The sequence below is a fragment of the Rhinoraja longicauda genome, chromosome 8 (genome assembly GCF_053455715.1).
Source record: "Rhinoraja longicauda isolate Sanriku21f chromosome 8, sRhiLon1.1, whole genome shotgun sequence".
In the NCBI taxonomy this organism is placed as follows: Eukaryota; Metazoa; Chordata; class Chondrichthyes; order Rajiformes; family Arhynchobatidae; genus Rhinoraja; species Rhinoraja longicauda.
This window is the reverse complement of record NC_135960.1, coordinates 54,277,216-54,295,731: the sequence shown is the minus strand read 5'-3', so window position 1 is coordinate 54,295,731 and position 18,516 is coordinate 54,277,216. Positions and strand designations below refer to the sequence as shown.

At 40.5% G+C, this 18,516-nt stretch overlaps 1 protein-coding gene across 2 annotated transcripts; it reads right to left on the bottom strand.

The window, feature by feature from the left end:
• Positions 1–3,027: 3,027 nt before the first annotated feature.
• On the bottom strand, positions 3,028–13,251 carry hnrnpa3 (heterogeneous nuclear ribonucleoprotein A3). 2 transcript variants are annotated; one of them, XM_078403994.1, is made up of 11 exons: positions 13,114–13,251; positions 10,803–10,916; positions 9,833–9,979; positions 9,545–9,755; positions 8,386–8,478; positions 8,194–8,307; positions 6,821–6,892; positions 4,806–4,970; positions 4,611–4,727; positions 4,123–4,192; positions 3,028–4,035 (listed from the first exon to the last, which is right to left on the bottom strand). In XM_078403994.1, the coding sequence occupies exons 1-10, from the start codon at positions 13,117–13,119 to the stop codon at positions 4,140–4,142; spliced, it is 1,092 nt and encodes a 363-aa protein (XP_078260120.1). In that variant the 5' UTR covers positions 13,120–13,251; the 3' UTR covers positions 3,028–4,035; positions 4,123–4,139. The 2 variants fall into 2 exon arrangements, with proteins under 2 accessions (XP_078260120.1, XP_078260121.1); XM_078403995.1 differs by lacking the exon at positions 4,806–4,970.
• Between the last annotated feature and the right edge of the window lie 5,265 nt (positions 13,252–18,516).

Sequence of the window (18,516 nt, the reverse complement as noted above, 5' to 3'; positions counted from 1 at the left end):
TCGTTGAAGCTACCTTACATGATTAAGGTGGTTCATAGGACAAACTTAAGGGACCAAATAATCTTTCTATTAGTTATAACATTCTTAACCTTAACTAGCTGCATGGTCTGCACAGTGGCACGTACCATCACGCACAAAAAGTTCTACAGTTCAAGTTCCAATGAGAACGCTACTCATTAACTGTAGGAGCATCATTTTAACTGGAGGCTGTAAGTGATGTGAAGTGGAATGATCCAACCAATTTACCAACTATGTTCTAATGTTCTAACCCTCAGACAATAAAAAAACCATTTGATATAATTAGCACTCACATCAGAAGGATATGGATTCAAGTTGTATCTCATTGTCTTAGTAAAATGTAATGTGATTTCAACAGTTGGCATGTTCAGGAAATTGAAAAAACATTATATGCCCAAATGATGCAAAAGATCCAAATCATAATCTTGATCATCAAGTTTAAAAAGGTTCTGTCCAACATTTGTGTGCCTCTAATGCATGAACCTAAACATCTACTTCGAGCTGCAATATGCTTCTGGAACAGGCTAATGTGACTATCAGTTACAAAAAATATTTTTAGTCAAAAAGCAGTGTACATTACCAGTACGTACCATTGAAAGGTGGCTATTTAAAAAAATACGGGAAAAATTGTCTTGAGAAGACATGCTTCAGGTGAAAGGGGCCACGAGGAGTAACATCTGTTCTTAAAGCATCTAGAAGATGTACATTTTGGTTGTTCAAATTTGTTTAACTTATTTCCAAACTATATCAAATAGTGAAGTCTGAAGAAGGGTCTCGACCCGAAACATCACCCATTCCTTCTTTCCAGATATGCTGCCTGCCCTGCTGAGTTACTCTGGTTTTTTGTCTATCTTTGGTTTAAACCAGCATCTGCAGTTCCTTCTGACATATATCAAATCCCCACCCTGTTAAAGGAACAACCAGTCAGGAGATGAATCTAGTATTCAGGCCACACTAAATGATTTATAATCACCATTTTCAATCAGAGGTGGCTTCCTCTGTCAAGACCATTTTGTGTCTCAATAATGAGTGTTCTGAATTACACGTGTGACATCGAGCTGCAGAGGAAAAGAATAGTAATTGAAGGCTGAAAAGTTATGTAAGGGATTGGTGTACAAAATTAAGTACAAATTTTGCACCTCAATTAAATATTTTGCATATAAAAATTAAACATTTTCAAACCACATATACAATGTTGTAGAGGCAGTTTTTAGTTTTCTTTTTTTTCCTACAATTTTCACATTGTATTAACAGATTTAGAATTTGAAACCTCAGATGAAATGAGGGGCCACCAGAAGTGAAGGCAGAACATTCAGTCGTATAGCATTAACAAGACAAGATCACAAACCTTTATTAAATGCAGGTTTAATTTCAGAAGATAGCAGTCAAATCCAGTAAGCATGTAAATCCTGCAAGAATTAAACCCATCCTCTCTGTTCCAGTATTATGAACTTCTCTGTAACTTAAAATTATGCAACCCTACATGCTTTGCCAACATGTTGCAGGCTGACTGATCAGAACTGTGTTTGTTAATGGTTCATAATGTGTTTAGAGCAAGATCTGTCTGCAAAGAAATTTGAGCTAAATGAGATTTGGCGAAGTTATGTATTATGTATACATATTGTCTCGTAACTATATCTGGTTGCAGAATATATCATACTTTGGCATCAATTTGTGGAAAGAAAAAATTACAATACAGATGCTCCCCGACTTACGATGCTTGGACTTAAGATATTTCGACTTTGCGATAGTGCATACGGCAGCAACCCCTAGTGAGCCATAGCTTGCTTCCGGCCCCGTGATCACGTGTATTCAATGCGTTTCAACTTACGATATTTTCACTATCCGATGGGTTTCTCGGAACGTAACCCCATCGTAAGTTGAGGAGCACTTGTAGTTAAACTACATTTTTCACCGATCTTACCCTTCTTGAAATTGAACATTATCGTAGTAAGCAACTTGTCACATTAAAAATGGATGATGACTTCTTAGCCAATCTGTAAATTAAGCAGATCAATTATTCTCTCGATTTAATCCAAAATAATGAATTTCTCCAGGTTATTAAACACGTAGGAAAAAAGTCAAACCTTACCTACACTCGGCACTTTCCTCTCAGATCTGCCTGTTAGTCCTATTACAAGTGTGTATGCTGCCCTGATGTCCCTTTTAGTACCTATGGCCGAGATGGTTCCATAGTTTGGATGCTCTTGCTTGACTCTCTTCCATACTTCAGCTGCCATTCAAGGCCAAGAACAAGCTGTCCAACAGCACAATGTTCTGCTTTTCCTTCCTTGGCGATGTGGCTCTTGCTCCTGCCTTGTTATTCTTTAATTATGCTGACATGTCCAATTTGAATATGGTTGTAGTGGTCCTGTCTTAGTGCACGGCCATGTATTACTGTGCTAATGTAGCTTGACTGCAGAGATTCATAGTTTTTTTCAGTCCTCTACAAAAAGTTTGCATCTGCAGCTTGGAAAATTCAGTTCTGGAGGCAATCATTTACAGGGTTTAATCTGAAAATAACTGAAATGCATGCAATTCTGTTCACTCAGTCCTATTTATATTGGTACATTACATTTGAAAGTCTTCTTATGACACCCTCTGCCCAAAAATCCATAGTGATCAAAATCACACGATTCACTTATTTAAGTTAGTGCATTTAAAAGACTACTTAGTTTTCCATTGGATGTCAAAGCAAAAACAGTCTCCACCAAAACCAATGACGCAGTAAAATTATGTACTGGAACCACCAGCCTACCATACCAACAGAATCAATACAAGGTGAGCGTTTGACATTTAGCCCATTATTCTTTTCAATAATGTTAATTATTCCAAACATTATCAATATCTTGGACTATTGCACACGTGCCAGAATACAAGTTGGAGAAAGGAATCAAGATTTTAAAAGAACGTTCAAATATTATAACTAAAAGTAAAATAGCTTAGGCATTGCGAGATCACAGGAAGCAAGGAAATGTGTACGGTATGAAATACAATTCAACTAGAATAAAAATATTCTTGCCATTTAATGCAACTCACTCAAGATTCATTACAGCAATGTAGCACCATTTCTTAATTCCATGGGATACAATAACTGTATCCCATGCTTCCATAGGAATTCCCTGCATTATTACGCAAAGGCAAGCAGATTTTACATTTCTGGTAAAGAAAATTGTCCTATCCAACTTTTTAAAAAAACTTTGCACCCCAAAAATCATATACATTTGTGTCTGATAATCAAAAACTAGACAAGTTATTTGTGGACTTGTGTTCCACCAATGATTCAAATTCAGGTACAGTTTGTCTTGTTAATGTGATTAAAAAAAAACGAACAACTGGATCAGAAAACAAATACCTCCCAATTCAGAAATATTTTGAATACATTTTGCACTGCAATTTTCAGCACATTATTTTAAATTACGAAGTATTTATTAGCCAGCTTTCTTTATAAAAGAACACCAATAGCACAGATTGAGTGGCTTAATTGTTTTGAAATATCAAGATCATATTAACACATCATTTTGCCCTTAAAGTTTAGAAGACTGAACATATTACCTTTGGCTAGAATTTCCAGTAAACTCCCATAGTATTGACACAGCTAAAAATTAAAGAGCACCTGTCTTGGTTTACAATCAAGGAAAAACTGACTACACAGATCATTTAGTTAAAAAGTTCTTATCCTTTTTATTCCCAATTTGGCTACCACAAATTACAAGGCTCAACAGCTATGATAATGAGGAAAATAAAGACATTGTTAGAACATAGTTTAAAAAAAACCTCAGGAATTTACATCTAATAGCAACTACATTGCAACAAACAACTGCACTTTTTGCAATCTTTCTACAGGAAACAGTCCTGAACAAGAAATGTTAATGCTGCAGTGACTTCTCTGACTACCGGACCATCGCTCTTCCTGTGGGCAGCCTTTACAATGAACTTGGTCGATATTCTGTCTCAAAGTAACCTGCAGCTTTCCTGACAACTCCTGGCTCATCCTCTCCTGCTAAGAACTGTTGCCTGTTGAATGATACAGGATAAGATAGTTATTCATTGCACCGAGCATTGTGGACACTACACTTTCATGGAATTGGTATTCAAATTTACCTTTCAGTAAAATGTGTTCAGTATCTCCTACTATAGCCACTACTTCCACCACCAGAGGAGGTATAACCACCTTGAAAAGAGAATTTAAAAAACACATCTTGGCAAGTACAAACACCAATATATTATTACGGACTTTTACCTTTTCAGTTCAAAATATATTTTTTCCCTTTCCCATCCCAAGATGGAAATTCTGGAATATACTATGGAAATAATTTCTAGTCATTATGATAAATTGTTAGCCTGCTGTATTTCCCCCAGTATGTTAAGCAAAATAAGTTGCCTCAACCCTTTCCCACACATACATGCAACATACAATGCTACAAAACACTAAAAGCTACAATGCCAAATTTTCCTTTTCATGTTTTCCTTTCAGTGTTTAAGAAAAAATTATGTCAAGCAGCTTTCCTTGTTAGTATTCCTAACAAGAAAAGCTGACTGAGAATTAATATACTTGCTTCAAATTTAAGGTTTCAAATACTCGTACGCACCACCATAAGGACTAGAATTTCGCCCATAATTGCTACTCCTCATGGGTCCGTAATTTGAGGATTGGTTAGAATAGTTTCCATAGTCATTGTAGTTCCCACCTCCACCACCAAAACTACCTAAGAAAAATCAAAAGACGACACGTTAATTCACTTGAATGTATTCTGTTTTTCAATCTATATAAGTAAAAAACTTACCTCCACCAAAGTTTCCACTTTCATTGTAGTTGTCGTAGCCACCACCACCACATCCTCCTCCACCACCAACTTGGTCACCAAAACCCGAGCCACCACCGCCATATCCTCCTCCTCCTCCTCCTCCTCCTCTACCACAGTAACCATGGCCATCTCCAAAATTGCCACCTGAAGAACATTAGTAGGTATTTGTATTAAAACCCAATCTGATGTTCTCCTTCATCTAGCCTTCCTGCACCATCTTTGCACCTAGGGATTGGTTCTTCCCGGTCATACCCAACCGTCCTTTCCAAAGAGTGAATGAATTGAACAGTGGCTACAATTGCACAAGCTTAAATATCCCCTTGCTAATGCTACTCTCAAAACCTTCTCAACCAAAGTCAGGATCTTAATTAGTCTTCAGCAGCAATAATTAGAATCATTGTTTTTAATCTAAAGAAAATGCTCGCCTTCTGGGAATATTAGGTGGAGGTGGTGGAAGCCACTTTGAAACCCTGTGAAGAATGTTACATCAATAATAGCAAACACATTACATACTTCAATTTTACTCTACCAAATTAAACTGTTCCTTAAGGTACTTCAATCAGCATGGCAGGACGTCTTAAAAATGCAAAACCTTGCATGTGGTCGGAGCAAACATCAAGTACTTTGCTTTGCTTATGCAGAATAGGGTGGGCTCATTGAAACAGAATCAATGTTAAGGTGCATCATCTATGTTATTAGGTAACGAATTCCCAGACTGATCCAGCAACAATGTAGGATTGGCAATAAATTTATCAAATGTGAAGGTAAATGTGCAGTTGTGGAGTCAGAACACAGGAAACAAATTGCTGCAAGGGGGACAGTTTTGTTACCTCAAAATGAAATTGAACACTAATGGTACCCACAAACACCTAATTTAAGACATTGGCAAGATCATTGATTAAGAAGCTGAAAGTTGTTGGGCCATAGATGCTGCATTGACTTTGAGGCCAAGAACATTATTTCCAACCATCAGTAGCATTTTTCTTTGTCTTTTGCTTTCAATATAAATTGGAATGAGAGCTTTTCAGCAAACGTGGCTTAATTGTGCACCCACAGTGCTTTAAATGGAGGGCATCAAGAGCGGAACAATTAGGCAGTTTTTGACCACACGATCCCAGTATTCAGTTTTACTGGATGGCTTCATTACATCAATATAGGATTTGGTTACTGTTTGGCTTTGTGCAACCAATCGCTTATCTCCCCCCCCCCCCCCCCCCCCCGTTCCTCAGGTCATTGCACAATTAATAAGATCCTCCACCTGATAGAATTGATGAAAGATTCCACTCCCCACCAGCCAAGTAGCTCAAACTCTTGTCCAACACGGAATTCAAAAGCCGCAATCACACACCTGCAATCTAGTTGGCAATACATTGCCATTTCTTCATTGTAATTCAGAATAAATCCTAGAATTTCTTACTCAAGAGACCATGGGAATCTTTACGCCAGACTTTAGAAAGGGTCAAGCAACTTACCTTTACCTTTTTAGCAACTATTGGCCTTCCAGCCAATAAATGCTTCATCCAGCAGATTGCAAAAACAAAGTAGAACCAATTCAAAGAGCAGAACTGAAAATTTTGCATATTGGTACATGTCAATATCGGCACATTACTGGAATAGTTTGGGAAAGGACTCAGATCACAATTCTTTCAGTACAGCAGTCAAGCTCTTGTTGTTTGCACATGTAATGTGTTTAGCCATAAGATAATTGAATTGAACAAAACCTGGCCCTTGGATGGCAGAGAATCTGCAGCATGGTTAGAGGCAGATGGACTATTCAACCTAGAGTATTAGTTGTACTCAAATGCAAACTTGATTTGATAACTTTTGCTACTGCAGTTAATAAGCATTTATTTCAAAAAGCCAAATGCAAACTGAAATGAAGTGAAAATGCAAAGCTTTTACAAAGTAGAATTCATAACTGTCCAAGCAGTAAGATTTTGAAATCGAAAGACAATGCAGAATCCTAAATATCAGCATTTTAAACTTCAACTTACCATCACCAAATCCATTATAACCACTGCCGCCACTTCCATAATCATCCCTGCCATCTCCATAGTTTCCCACCCCTATGGGGAAAAGACAGTAAAAAGCTGTATACAATTCACAGATTATCTTTATGATCTTCACTCCAGGCACTCCCACCCAAAACGGACAAAATTGTTCAAACTAAATGTAAAAATTGTCCCTAGTGGGTGTAGGATAGTGTTAATGTACGGGGATCGCTGGGCGGCACGGACTTGGAGGGCCGAAAAGGCCTGTTTCCGGCTGTATATATATATGATATGATATGATAAACTGGTTGCATAATATTTGAAAACAGAGCTGTGTAGTGGATTGGAAAATGGGCAATGTATCACTACAAATCAAGAAAGAACTGGGTACAGGGAAAGTCAGGGGTGAAGAAAATCAGCGCAATTTAGCTCGACATCAGCCACACTTAAATTTTGAGCAATGAAGTGCTGGGGAAACTCAGTAGGCCTGGTAGTATCTGTGGAGAGAAATAGACAGATGACGTTTCGGGACAGGATTCTTCTTCAGACCTCAAGCACTATTTTTACTCAAGATTTCATCATTGCATCTGCAGTCCCTTGGTCACAGTAAAAATTAATTGAGGTCATTTAGAAATTCATAAGATGAGGATTTCTAAAAATTGGTTTTGAAAAATCTAACTTTGATATTGATAAAGGAGAAAAGTTTGAAACTAATATGGATTTGTGTGTCTTTCATCAGACAAAAAGCTGGGACAAGGGGGTGAAGGCAATGTTAGCACAGAAAGGTGATCGATTATAAACAGTAGGTTCTCAGGTTGTGAGTGCTGAAGATAATTCAGATATATTATTATGAAGTTATAACAATGGACTTTTCCAATGGTTGGAAAATAAGGTTAGGCTTTGCTCCAAACCCACTCACTAAGGTTGCAATTTAAATAGATTGGTTCTTACTAAAGTATAAATTGGGTCTGTACCCATTAGATTAAAACCTCAATGGCCGATACTCCAGGTACAAGGATAGAAAAGGTTTAGATGGATATGGGTCAAACAGGGTTAGTTTATATTTGGCATCTTGGTCAGCATGGATGAGTTGGGCCAAAGGGCTTGTTTCTGTACTATATGACTCCAAGAAGATTTTTCACCCAGGGATGGTGAAATCTGGAACATGCTACTTAAAGTGGGTTGGGGATGCAGTAACTCTTGAAAAGAATTAGGTGAGCATCTGAATCACCATAGCATAGAAAGCTATGGAGAATGCTGGAAAATGGGATAGCATGGTTAGGATGGACATGTCAGGCCAAAGGACCAGCCTCTCCATCCTATTACTCCACCATAGCTCAAATTTGTTAATCATGCAAGTAGAAAACACATCTTACCTCTGCCACTGAAATTTCCACCTCGATAAAAATTTCCTCCTCCATTTCCACCGCCAAAATTTCCTGCGCGGTTCATGAAATTACCCTGGTTACCGCCACCACCAGAACTGCGTCCTTAGAAAGACAGACAAAACAATTAACTAAAGAATCATTCTACACTTCCCTTCACCTGTTTTTATATCCTCCACATACCTCTTTGACCAGTGCCCAGTCCCTGCATCTCTTGTCGTGAAAGTGCTTTCCTCACTTCACAGTTGTGGCCATTCATAGTATGGTACTTCTGAACTAAAATAAAAGTTTAATTAGAAACCTTCCCAAATTGCACGTTAAAAATTTGTTAATGACATGATCTGACACATTGAATCACTACATATAACCCATATCACAGGAGCATATCAGTTCCCTGCGTCAATGAAGGAGATTTAAAAGGGCTTCCCAACTTACTAGCAGCCTCTAGTTTCCTTGCATTAACTGAAATTGTGTCCTCTTCACACTATGTCTAGTTGCCTCCCAAAGGTTCTAGAGAATAAGTTTGCATCAATCCCAGCAGTACACTCCAGATTTCACAACTCTGCGTGAGTGGATTGGTAGCTTTCCCAAGTATTTTCTTGCGCAAAATAGTTTAAATCCACAACCTCCAATTACCAACCCATTTCCCAGAGGAAACATTTTAAAGATCTTTAATTTTTACTATTTTAAACATCAATTTGAGTGCAAACCCAGTTTCTCCAATATCTTCACACAGAACCCCGGTAAATGTTTGCTGTATATTTTCCATAGCAATGGTATCCTAACCAAAATGCGATGCTTAGAATTCTACACAATACTTGACAATGTCCAAACAGTAATCTGCAAAACAGATGCTCCTATATTAAAATATACACAACCCATTCATTTTAAAATCAGTCTCGTTTATGCGATTTCCAAAAAAGCAGTGTTTTTCTTTTACTGCTCCCCACCCACCCCATTTTGAACATACTGCATCTGCACATTGTCCCACTTGAACAGAATTACTTCACATGTTTTACTTGTCTATGTCAACCTGAAGTCTGCTCCATTATTCTATAAAATAAAAATATTAGTTATTTGCAATATGGTATTATCCTCAGATTTGTTCACAAGGCCTAGTCCCATACTAACACCCAAGCTTTCCCGCAGGACATGTTCATCTAACTTATCCTATAAACTCAAATTACCACCATCCCAGAAATCTCAACTGCTGCTTCACAAATCATGTTCTTGTAATACTCATGTCCTGAATATACTCATTTATTCCAATTTATTAGAATAATAGAAATAGGCAGCGCACATTCCCCATTCACACCAAGAGGTTAAGTTTTTTTATACACACCAACAATTTTGTCAACTGAGTCGTGATCATTAAATGTGACAAACGCAAACCCTCGTTTTTTCCCACTTCCACGATCTGTCATAACTTCAATATTTTCAATCTTGCCATACTTCTCAAAGTAATCTCTTAGATGATATTCTTCAGTATCTTCTTTGATGCCACCAACAAATATTTTCTTCACTGTTAAGTGGGCACCAGGTTTTGCAGACTCCTGAAAAAGAGTTACAGTTTAGTTCTGTTCTCCATTTTCAAGTACCATTTGCGTCACATATAAAAATTAAAACTTGCCTCTCTTGACACTGCTCTTTTTGGTTCTACAACACGGCCATCAACCTTGTGTGGTCGAGCAGCCATGGCAGCATCCACTTCCGGTACATTGGAGTAAGTCACAAACCCAAATCCCCTTGAACGCTTTGCTTGTGGTTCTCTCATCACCTTAAAGCAGAAAGAAAGATACCAATCCATGAAAAAGTTCATAATTTAATTCAAAGGACAATTTGACCAGAAATAGTCCTTGATATTTCATGACTAGTTTTCCACTCTTGTGAAATAGAAACATGTATTTACGCATTATGAAGTACATAACTGATAATCACCAATGCCTCAGAAACATGGTGGGAAGCAACATCCCAAAAGGAAAAAGGCACAAGATTCAACAAGAATAATGAAATACAAAAAAATTGCAGGTGTTAGATATCTGAAATGAACAATACTGGAAAACACAGCAGCTTACTCATGGCCAGACATTTGGGGCAGGAATGAATGTCATCAAGTTACAATAAATGAACATTTAACCAACAGGACTGCATTAACATTTCACATTAGGTGGCAAATGTTCCCAACATTACTTTGATGAAAAACAGCTTTGCTTGCAATCTTTACTCCATACACACAAAACAAAAACTGCCATAAGATCCAAGTCAGCCAACATCCAGACTTTGATGTTGGTTCTTAACTTCTTATTGACACTTATGGAAGCACCTAGGACAGCCGTGATGCAGGAGCCATCATCCAACCTCACCCGTCACAAGGTTTTCACGGGATGTACCATAGATGAAGCCTTGCTCAGGTCACTTATATTACAAGAGCAATCAAAAAAGCAAGGCAGGTTACAATTTTACATTGAGAATAGATTTATGATTTATGGATGACAAGCAAATACAAAAACACGTGAGAAATTGATAGAAAGTATTACATTCTAACCACTATTTTATATAAATCAGAAAGCCTAAAGCAAAATGAGCCCAATTGATCTTACCACACAATCTGTTAACTGTCCCCATTGCTCAAAATGCTCCTTTAAACTCTCTTCAGTAGTTTCAAAACTCAATCCACCGATGAACAGCTTGCGTAACTGCTCTGGTTCTTGATCCTATCAAACAAGGTTGCAGCATGTTAAATCTACACCATTTATGAATGCCAAAGAATGAAACTAGAATATCAAGTGCTTTCGGCCGAATCTAAGATCAGTAGCTTTTCAGTACAACTATTTCAAATAAATATAAAAATGAGCATTATGACTAAAATTGCAGACCTCCCAACATTTGATTTTACAAATTTAGAATTTTGATGTCCAAAATTCAGAATTTTACATCAAAATTCATATGGCACGTAATGCAACTTTTCAGCAACAAAAAAAAGCACGCCAAATGCGCTTAAGCGTTGCGCTATACATTCATGTGTGAAAAACGACTATTATTTCCAACAGTCTGTAGTTCTTGGAACACATGTACAATGTCAGGTCTATCATGAGTATATTCTGCTATTTATAGAAAGGTTATTGAACAGAAATACTTTTTACAACACAAAGAAAAAATTGTTTTGTTTTGATTTTTCTATTTTGCTTTTTCCTTACACATCCTAATTCTCTTGGTATTGAATAAAAGAACAATGGTCATAAAATGTATGACTAAGTTAAGAAGAGTTTCATTTAAAACTGTACATACCTAAATTGAAGACATACTTGCTCCAGTGGTCTTCAACAGCAAATCACAACGGTCTATGTTCCCCCCACCACCCCTACCTTCCCCCCCATCCTCTCTCAACATCAACGTGCCCCATGCAACGTGGGGTTGGGCAAGGCGAGCGGCCGGGGGTATCGGCGGGGCGGGGGTGCAAGGCGAGCGGCGAGGCATGTGTTTTGCGGATAAATGTGAGGTGAACTTGAAATGGCAGAAATGAAATAAGAAGGCGGAAACTTTCCACCAGATCCGAAAGGGTTGGGAGGTCTGAAATGGCATCATGTAGTCAAATTCTGTTATCGCTAACCCAAATACAAAGACCAATCAAATAAGTATGGCATGGTGTATATATGTATTTTTAAATGTATGGATGTTTGGGTTTACGATCTCAATTTTTTATATAGTGCCAAACACCATATTACTTTTCATTGTTAAATGCTTATGGTAATATCCGTGCCGTTTTCCTGTGTTCTGGCATTAGAAAGAAGCAGCGTTTGCCCACATTTCGAGGCACAAACTCAAAATTTGCAGACATTTTCTACTTACGCTTTAATTTTTAACCAGGGAATCAATATCAGATATCAACAGGGAAAGCCAAGTCTAATTATCAAAACAGACATGAACAAAATATGTTCACTAATGCAGGCAGCAATGAAAATACATTTACTAAAATGTATTATTAATGTAAATTCTTCAATAGCAAGTCCAGGATAACGAGGTAGATAACCTCCAAATTAGGTCAGAACTACATCGATTCAAGGGGCAGTATTTTTTACTTTGCACTAATATTGTTTGTTTGTTTTTTTATGATGGCATTTGGAGTATTATGTTTACATATCTGTTGTGCTGCTGCAAGTAAGAATTGAATTGTTCCGTTTCGGGATAAATGACAAAACACGATTGACTCTCTTGAACCACAAGCGGTAGCGGCCACAGGTAATCTACAGATTTTAAAGCGAGGTACAGGCCACTTAGCTCACGGTTAAAAACAAAACTGAAGAGTACCATTCAGCATTTGGTTCATAGCCCTGCAAGTTGGAGAAATACATTTTTGTAAGCTACCTCTACGCCCTGTTATCCTGTGTGAATAAAGGTGACTGATTCGCTTTCAGATAGTTTAAACATATGGCTTTGATTGTTGACCTCCAGTTGTGTTTCCTTGTCCCTCTTTATTTTATGTAATCCAAATCTCAGTGGCCGCTGCGGTAAAGAAATCTCGGCGAGCTTATGCAATGTTTTTTACCCCCCCTCCATGTCCAGTCAATCTCCTCCTGCTCAGACATTGCAACCTCGAAGTAATGGTAATGCAGCTCTGCAGTGAGCCGCCGGCACCAGCAGCAACAACAACAGCGGGGACACCGAGCACCTAGCTGCTTCCCGCTCGACGGCCGACCGGGCGCTCGCTCTCTGGCGCGCGCGCTCTCTCGCTCTCTCTCTCTCGCGCCGGCCATCGCTGAGCTCACCACCGCCATCTTAAAGCAGCGCCCAGGCCTCCATGTTACGGCCACCGGCAACTCCACAGCAGACTGCTCATCTACAACTAATTCACAAAACCAAATGTACGAGCAACATCATTGGTGCTGTGGGGCCCGGACACCGAACACTAACCTCCATTCTGCGCGGTGATCGTCTCCGGGACCGAGTAGCGGCGGCGAAACAGTCAACCTTATGCAGGTTTCCGGGCAGCACTGCAGCCCCGCCTAGCCCCGCCACGTCACGTCACTCACACGGACACCGCCCACATTCTCGCCACCACCCCGCCGCTCACGTCAATCACCCAAACCCCGCCGCTCACGTCAATCACCCAAACCCCGCCACTTGTCAACAAGCCCCGCCCCCGTCAACGTCAATCACATCATCCCCGCCCCTAATCCGGCAAACGCCGTCACCCCGCCCCATAGCCACGTCAATCCTAGGATCCCGCCCACGTCAAACGCCCCGCTGTCGCTGACCCCGTTTTGACGTCGCCACGCAGACGCTTTTTACGTCATTGCGCTCTGGGTGGCGTCAACTGTCTCGAGGGCAAGGTCACAGCTAATATGCAAAGGAAGGCCGGTCAAGCTGCCACCAACCCCCAAGTTCACCCTTGTACCTCCCCTCCCTTGACCCATTGATTCTTTTCCCCTGTCCCCTTCCACCTTCGGCTTTCTTTAGCTTCACAATTTGCACAATACACACACCGCCCTGGCAATGCTCTCATTTCACTGCTGCAATGGGGAATAAGGTATAGGAGTCTGAAAACTGTAACATCCAATTCAGGAACAGCTGCTTCCCCAAAACTATCAGGCTATTGAACTCTAAAAATTCCAACAAAACTCTGAACTATGAACTTCCTGGTTTGGGCTTTGTTTGTCAATAGAACGTGTGTGTAAGAAGGAACTGCAGATGCTGGTTTACACCGAAGATAGACAAAAAATACTGGAGTAACTCAACGGGCCAGGCAGCATTTCTGGAGAAAATGAATAATGACGTTTGAGGTTGAGACCCTTCATCGGACACTCTTGACTTCTATCCTTATCGCAGATTATTTGTCTTTTCATCTGTGGCCTTTGTCCAACCAATTGCATATTAAAATCCCTCCTCGCCTGTATCCATCTATCACATGTCGTTAGCACATTTTCTTCAGACAATAATGGGCCGTTATGGACTCCACCCTTCCTGAGGTCTTCTGTTGCCGGCCCTGCTTTGTTCTGGCCTTCCCTCTTTCAGTCTGAAGTAGGATTCCCACCCGAAATGCCACCTATTTATTTCTCCAGAGATGTTGCCTGACCTCCTGAGTTACTCCAGCATTTTGTGTCTGTCTTCTATCTATCACTTGCCAGGCTCTAACCTGCCTCCACCTCTCTTCAAGCTTTCTGCCCCCACCATAATGTCTGAAGCCAGTTCCTAACCTATAAAGTTCCATATCCATCTTCTCCAGAGATATTGCCAGGATATAATCTCAATCTCCTGTAAATCTCCTGCTTGCATAACAATAACGCTACCTCAACCTCAACCCAATCTCATCCAAAATCTACTGTTAACTCCTAATTTGCCTCAGGTCTCATTTTCATTAACATCATCACTCTTTGTTATACGTGGGCTCTTTGTGAAAAAAAAAACAGAATTTGTAAACAAATTTTGTTTCCTCATGGCCTTGGCTTCCCGTTCTGTATAAACACCTTCGGCCCTCCAAACGTTCTCCACACCTCCTCCTCCAAACCAGCCCCACTTAATGTCTCCACTTGTGGCAATCGTGTCTTCAACTTTGAATGTTAAATTGAACATAGAAAATTCTGTAACTGCTCAGCAGATAAGGAGAAAAATAGAGTCAAGGTTTCAGGTCAATGACATTTTAGCAGAATAGAAGCTGATGTTAAATCAGATAGTCATACAGCACAGAAACATGCCCTGCAGATCACCATGACGTGCATGGAATATTAACCTGAGGACACTCAGGTGGATTGATTTGACACTGTGATTGGATAGCGTCCTCTGAAGAAGGGTCTTGACCCGAAACTTCACCCATTCCTTCTCTCCAGAGATGCTGCCTGACTGAGTTACTCCAACATTTTGTGTCTATCGACTGTGATTGGATAGACTGGATACCAGTATGAACATAGAGAAAGCCACATACTGTTTCCATTCTTGTGTATTTTTTTTGTGAATAAAGTCAATATTTGAAAAAAAAATTGCACCCGTGCATTACATACAACCTTTAATTGCAAATAGCCTTTTGAGGAAGTAGAGGCGTTGGTGTGCTTTCTTGGCTGTGGCATCATTGTGGTTGGACCAGGATACATTTTTGTACCAGCATCTGCAGTTATTTTCTTATACATTCCTGGTATTATTTCACTCCTAGAAACTTGAAGCACTCAACCATCTTAAAGGAATTTCTCACAAGGGGGTTATGCAAAGTAGATTCAGGAGGGTGGGAGTTGTCATGTCTGTGACTGCGTGGGTTTTCTCCGGTTACTCCTGTTTCTTCCCACATTGTAAAGGCGGTGGATTTGTTGATTAATTGGCTTCCTAGAGTGTAGGATAGGACTAGCGTATGGAGTGATCATAGGTCGGCGCGGAGTCGGTGGGCTGAAGGGCCTGTTTCCACGCTGTACCTCTAAACTAAACTGGAGCACAACCGGAAGCTTGAGCATGAAGTGGGTGAGAAGCCAAGAGGGGGGCAGTGAGTAAGGAGCATGTAATGAGAAAAAGCAAACTGCTAGAAGAAAGCAGCAGGTCAGGGAGTGTGTGTGGAAAAAGAGGGATAGTCAGTGTTTTGGGGCAAGGCAGTACCCTGAGGATTGTCTCAGGACTGTGAGTGCTGATGCAGGGTCTTGACCCCAAAATATCAACTGCCTCAGCAGACGCTGCTCGAATCGAAGAGTTCATCAGCAGTCTATTTTTTTGCTCCAGATTCGAGTATCTCAATTGTCTGGGAGAAGACACTGCCCAACTTAGTTTCTGCAATTTATGCACTTAAAGGTACTATGACAACTATCTCTTGCCCGGTGACACTTACATACCAGGGGTCTCCTCTCAGCCTGATCACCTTCCATCAGAAATTGAAGAAGTTAGGGATTCAACAGTTTATGAGAAAGTCCAGAGCAAGGAAACAAAGTTGAGTGGGGTGTTGGGCGGCAGTGGTTGTGGGGATGGGATGGTGTCATAGGAAAGGTCCCTAATAAGATCGAGGTCAGTCCAGTAATGATAAATAGGCAGAAAAGAATGTGGTGCCTGGCAAAAGTGGTGCCTGGCAGCGTAGGTTTACTAGGTTAATTCCCGGAATGGCGGGACTGTCATATGTTGAAAGACTGGAGCGACTAGCCTAGAAGAATGAGAGGGGATCTTATCGAAACATATAAGATTATTAAGGGGTTGGACACGTTAGAGGCAGGAAACATGTTCCCAATGTTGGGGGAGTCCAGAACCAGGGGCCACAGTTTAAGAATAAGGGGTAGGCCATTTAGAACGGAGATGAAGAAAAACCTTTTCAGTCAGAGAGTTGTAAATCTGTGGAATTCACTGCCTCACAAGGCAGTGGAGGCCTAGTCTCTGAATGCATTCAAGAGAGAGCTAGATAGAGCTCTTAAGGATAACGGAGTCAGGGGGTATGGGGAGAAGGCAGGAACAGGGTACTGATTGAGAATGATCAGCCATGATCACATTGAACGTGGTGCTGGCTCGAAGGGCCAAATGGCCTACTCCTGCACCTATTGTCTATTGTCTAAAAGGAGTTGGTAATGGGATAATTTAGTAACAAAAGATGAGAACAGTGGACGTTTTGTTTAGTTTCACGTGCACTGAGGTACAGTGAAAAGATTTTGTTGCGTGCTAACCATTCAGTGGAAAGCCAAAACATGATTACAATTGAGACATTCACAGTGTACAGATATATAATAAAAAGCAATAACGTTTAGGGCAAGATAAAGCCCAGTAAAGTCCCATTGAAGATAGTCTGAGGGTCTCCAATGAGGTAGATAGTAGCTCAGGACCACTCTCTAGTTTTTGAAAGAATGGTTCAGTTGCCCGATAACATCATATAAATGGTCACACTAGCAACATTGCCAACATGTGTTGATTGTGAACAGGAACGGTGTTAATCTACAGTTGTTGAAGAACGTTGAGACCAGCTGCAAAGCATCCAATGAAAAAAATAATATAACTTTTAAAATTGATTAATAGTACACAAGGTCAGTTCAGGCATGAGATAGAAAGTTTACCCTGTGAGGTAAACAAACCGGTTCAACCAGATTAGAAATGTTGTGTTCGGTTGCCAGGCGATACTTTGGACGTGTTCCCCCTGGCTGCTGCTGTTTGTGCTGATCTGCAGTGAACTCCACCCTTCCTCCATTTTCATCACAAGATCTTTCAGAAACGACACAGAGTTCAGAAGAATGCAGTCTGGGTAGATGGTATGCAATAAAAAATAAGGTTGTAAACTTGGACCTCAGAGTGTAATATAAAGTTATCTTATTATTAACATTTTATAAATTAAACTCTGTTTAACTAATGGCAATAAAGGGATTTTTACATGCTTTCAAAGCCAAGTGAAAAGACTCCTAAAAATTAAAAACTGAATTGCTTATCCAGAACTAATGAGGCATCTTGGTCAACATGGATGAGTTGGACCAACGGGCCTGTTTCCATGCTGTGCGACTGTCTCTATTACACAGCACACTTGGGTTTATATACTCTTTGTATATTGGCCCTTTAAGAAAATTAAATTGCACTTTTAAACTTCTTTTCCCTTTGTTTTTAATATGAATCGATCCAACATTAAATTAGTAGGTTTTACCAGTCTTCAGAGGGAATGATTCAGTTTCTGACATCTAACTCAGAAAGCGCAACAATGCCTCTACTTCCTTAGAAGGCTCAGAAAATTCGGCATGTGAAAACTCAAAGGCCTCAAAGGTTTTAAAGGGCTTTTATTGTCACATGTACCAATTAAGGTACAGTGATATGCGAATTACCAGACAGCCATACTAAAAAAAAACACCAAGACAGACAACTACATAAAAGTTAACATAAACATCCACCACAGCGGATTCCCCACATTCGTCACTGTGATGGAAGGCAATAAAGTCCAAACTTCTTCCTCTTTATTCTCCCATGGTCGGGGCAGTCGAACCATCTGTCGGGGCGATCGAAGCTCCCGCAGCTGATGATCGAAGCTCCTGCGTCGGAGCGATCGAAGCCCCCGCGTCGGGGCGATCGAAGCTCTCGCGTTGGGGCGATCGAAGCTCCCGCGTCGGGGAGGTCGAAGCTCCTGCAGCTTTGAGCTCCCGTAGTCGATCACTAACCAGAGACCGCGAGTTCCACGATGTTAAAGTCCGCAGGCTCCCGCGGTTGGAGCTCCCGAAGTCGGTCTCCAGCAAAGGCCATCAACTCCACGATGTTAGGCCGCAGTGCGGACGGAGATAGGATACTGGGCAGCGGAGGCCCGAGCGGTTGGGGAAGGGACGCAGCTGGGGAACCAGGTGGGCCGGCCAGAGGTCGGCCCTGGCGAGGAGGTTGGGCCACCAGCACGGGACG

Bases quoted from the DNA above. Each gene is read 5' to 3' on its own strand.
- hnrnpa3 (XM_078403994.1), bottom strand. The intron at 9,756-9,832 runs GCAAGTTTTAAT...ACTCTTTTTCAG, and splicing joins AAAGAGCAGTGTCAAGAGAG to GAGTCTGCAAAACCTGGTGC. The intron at 4,193-4,610 runs GTGCGTACGAGT...TCTCTTTTCAAG, and splicing joins AAATTCTAGTCCTTATGGTG to GTGGTTATACCTCCTCTGGT.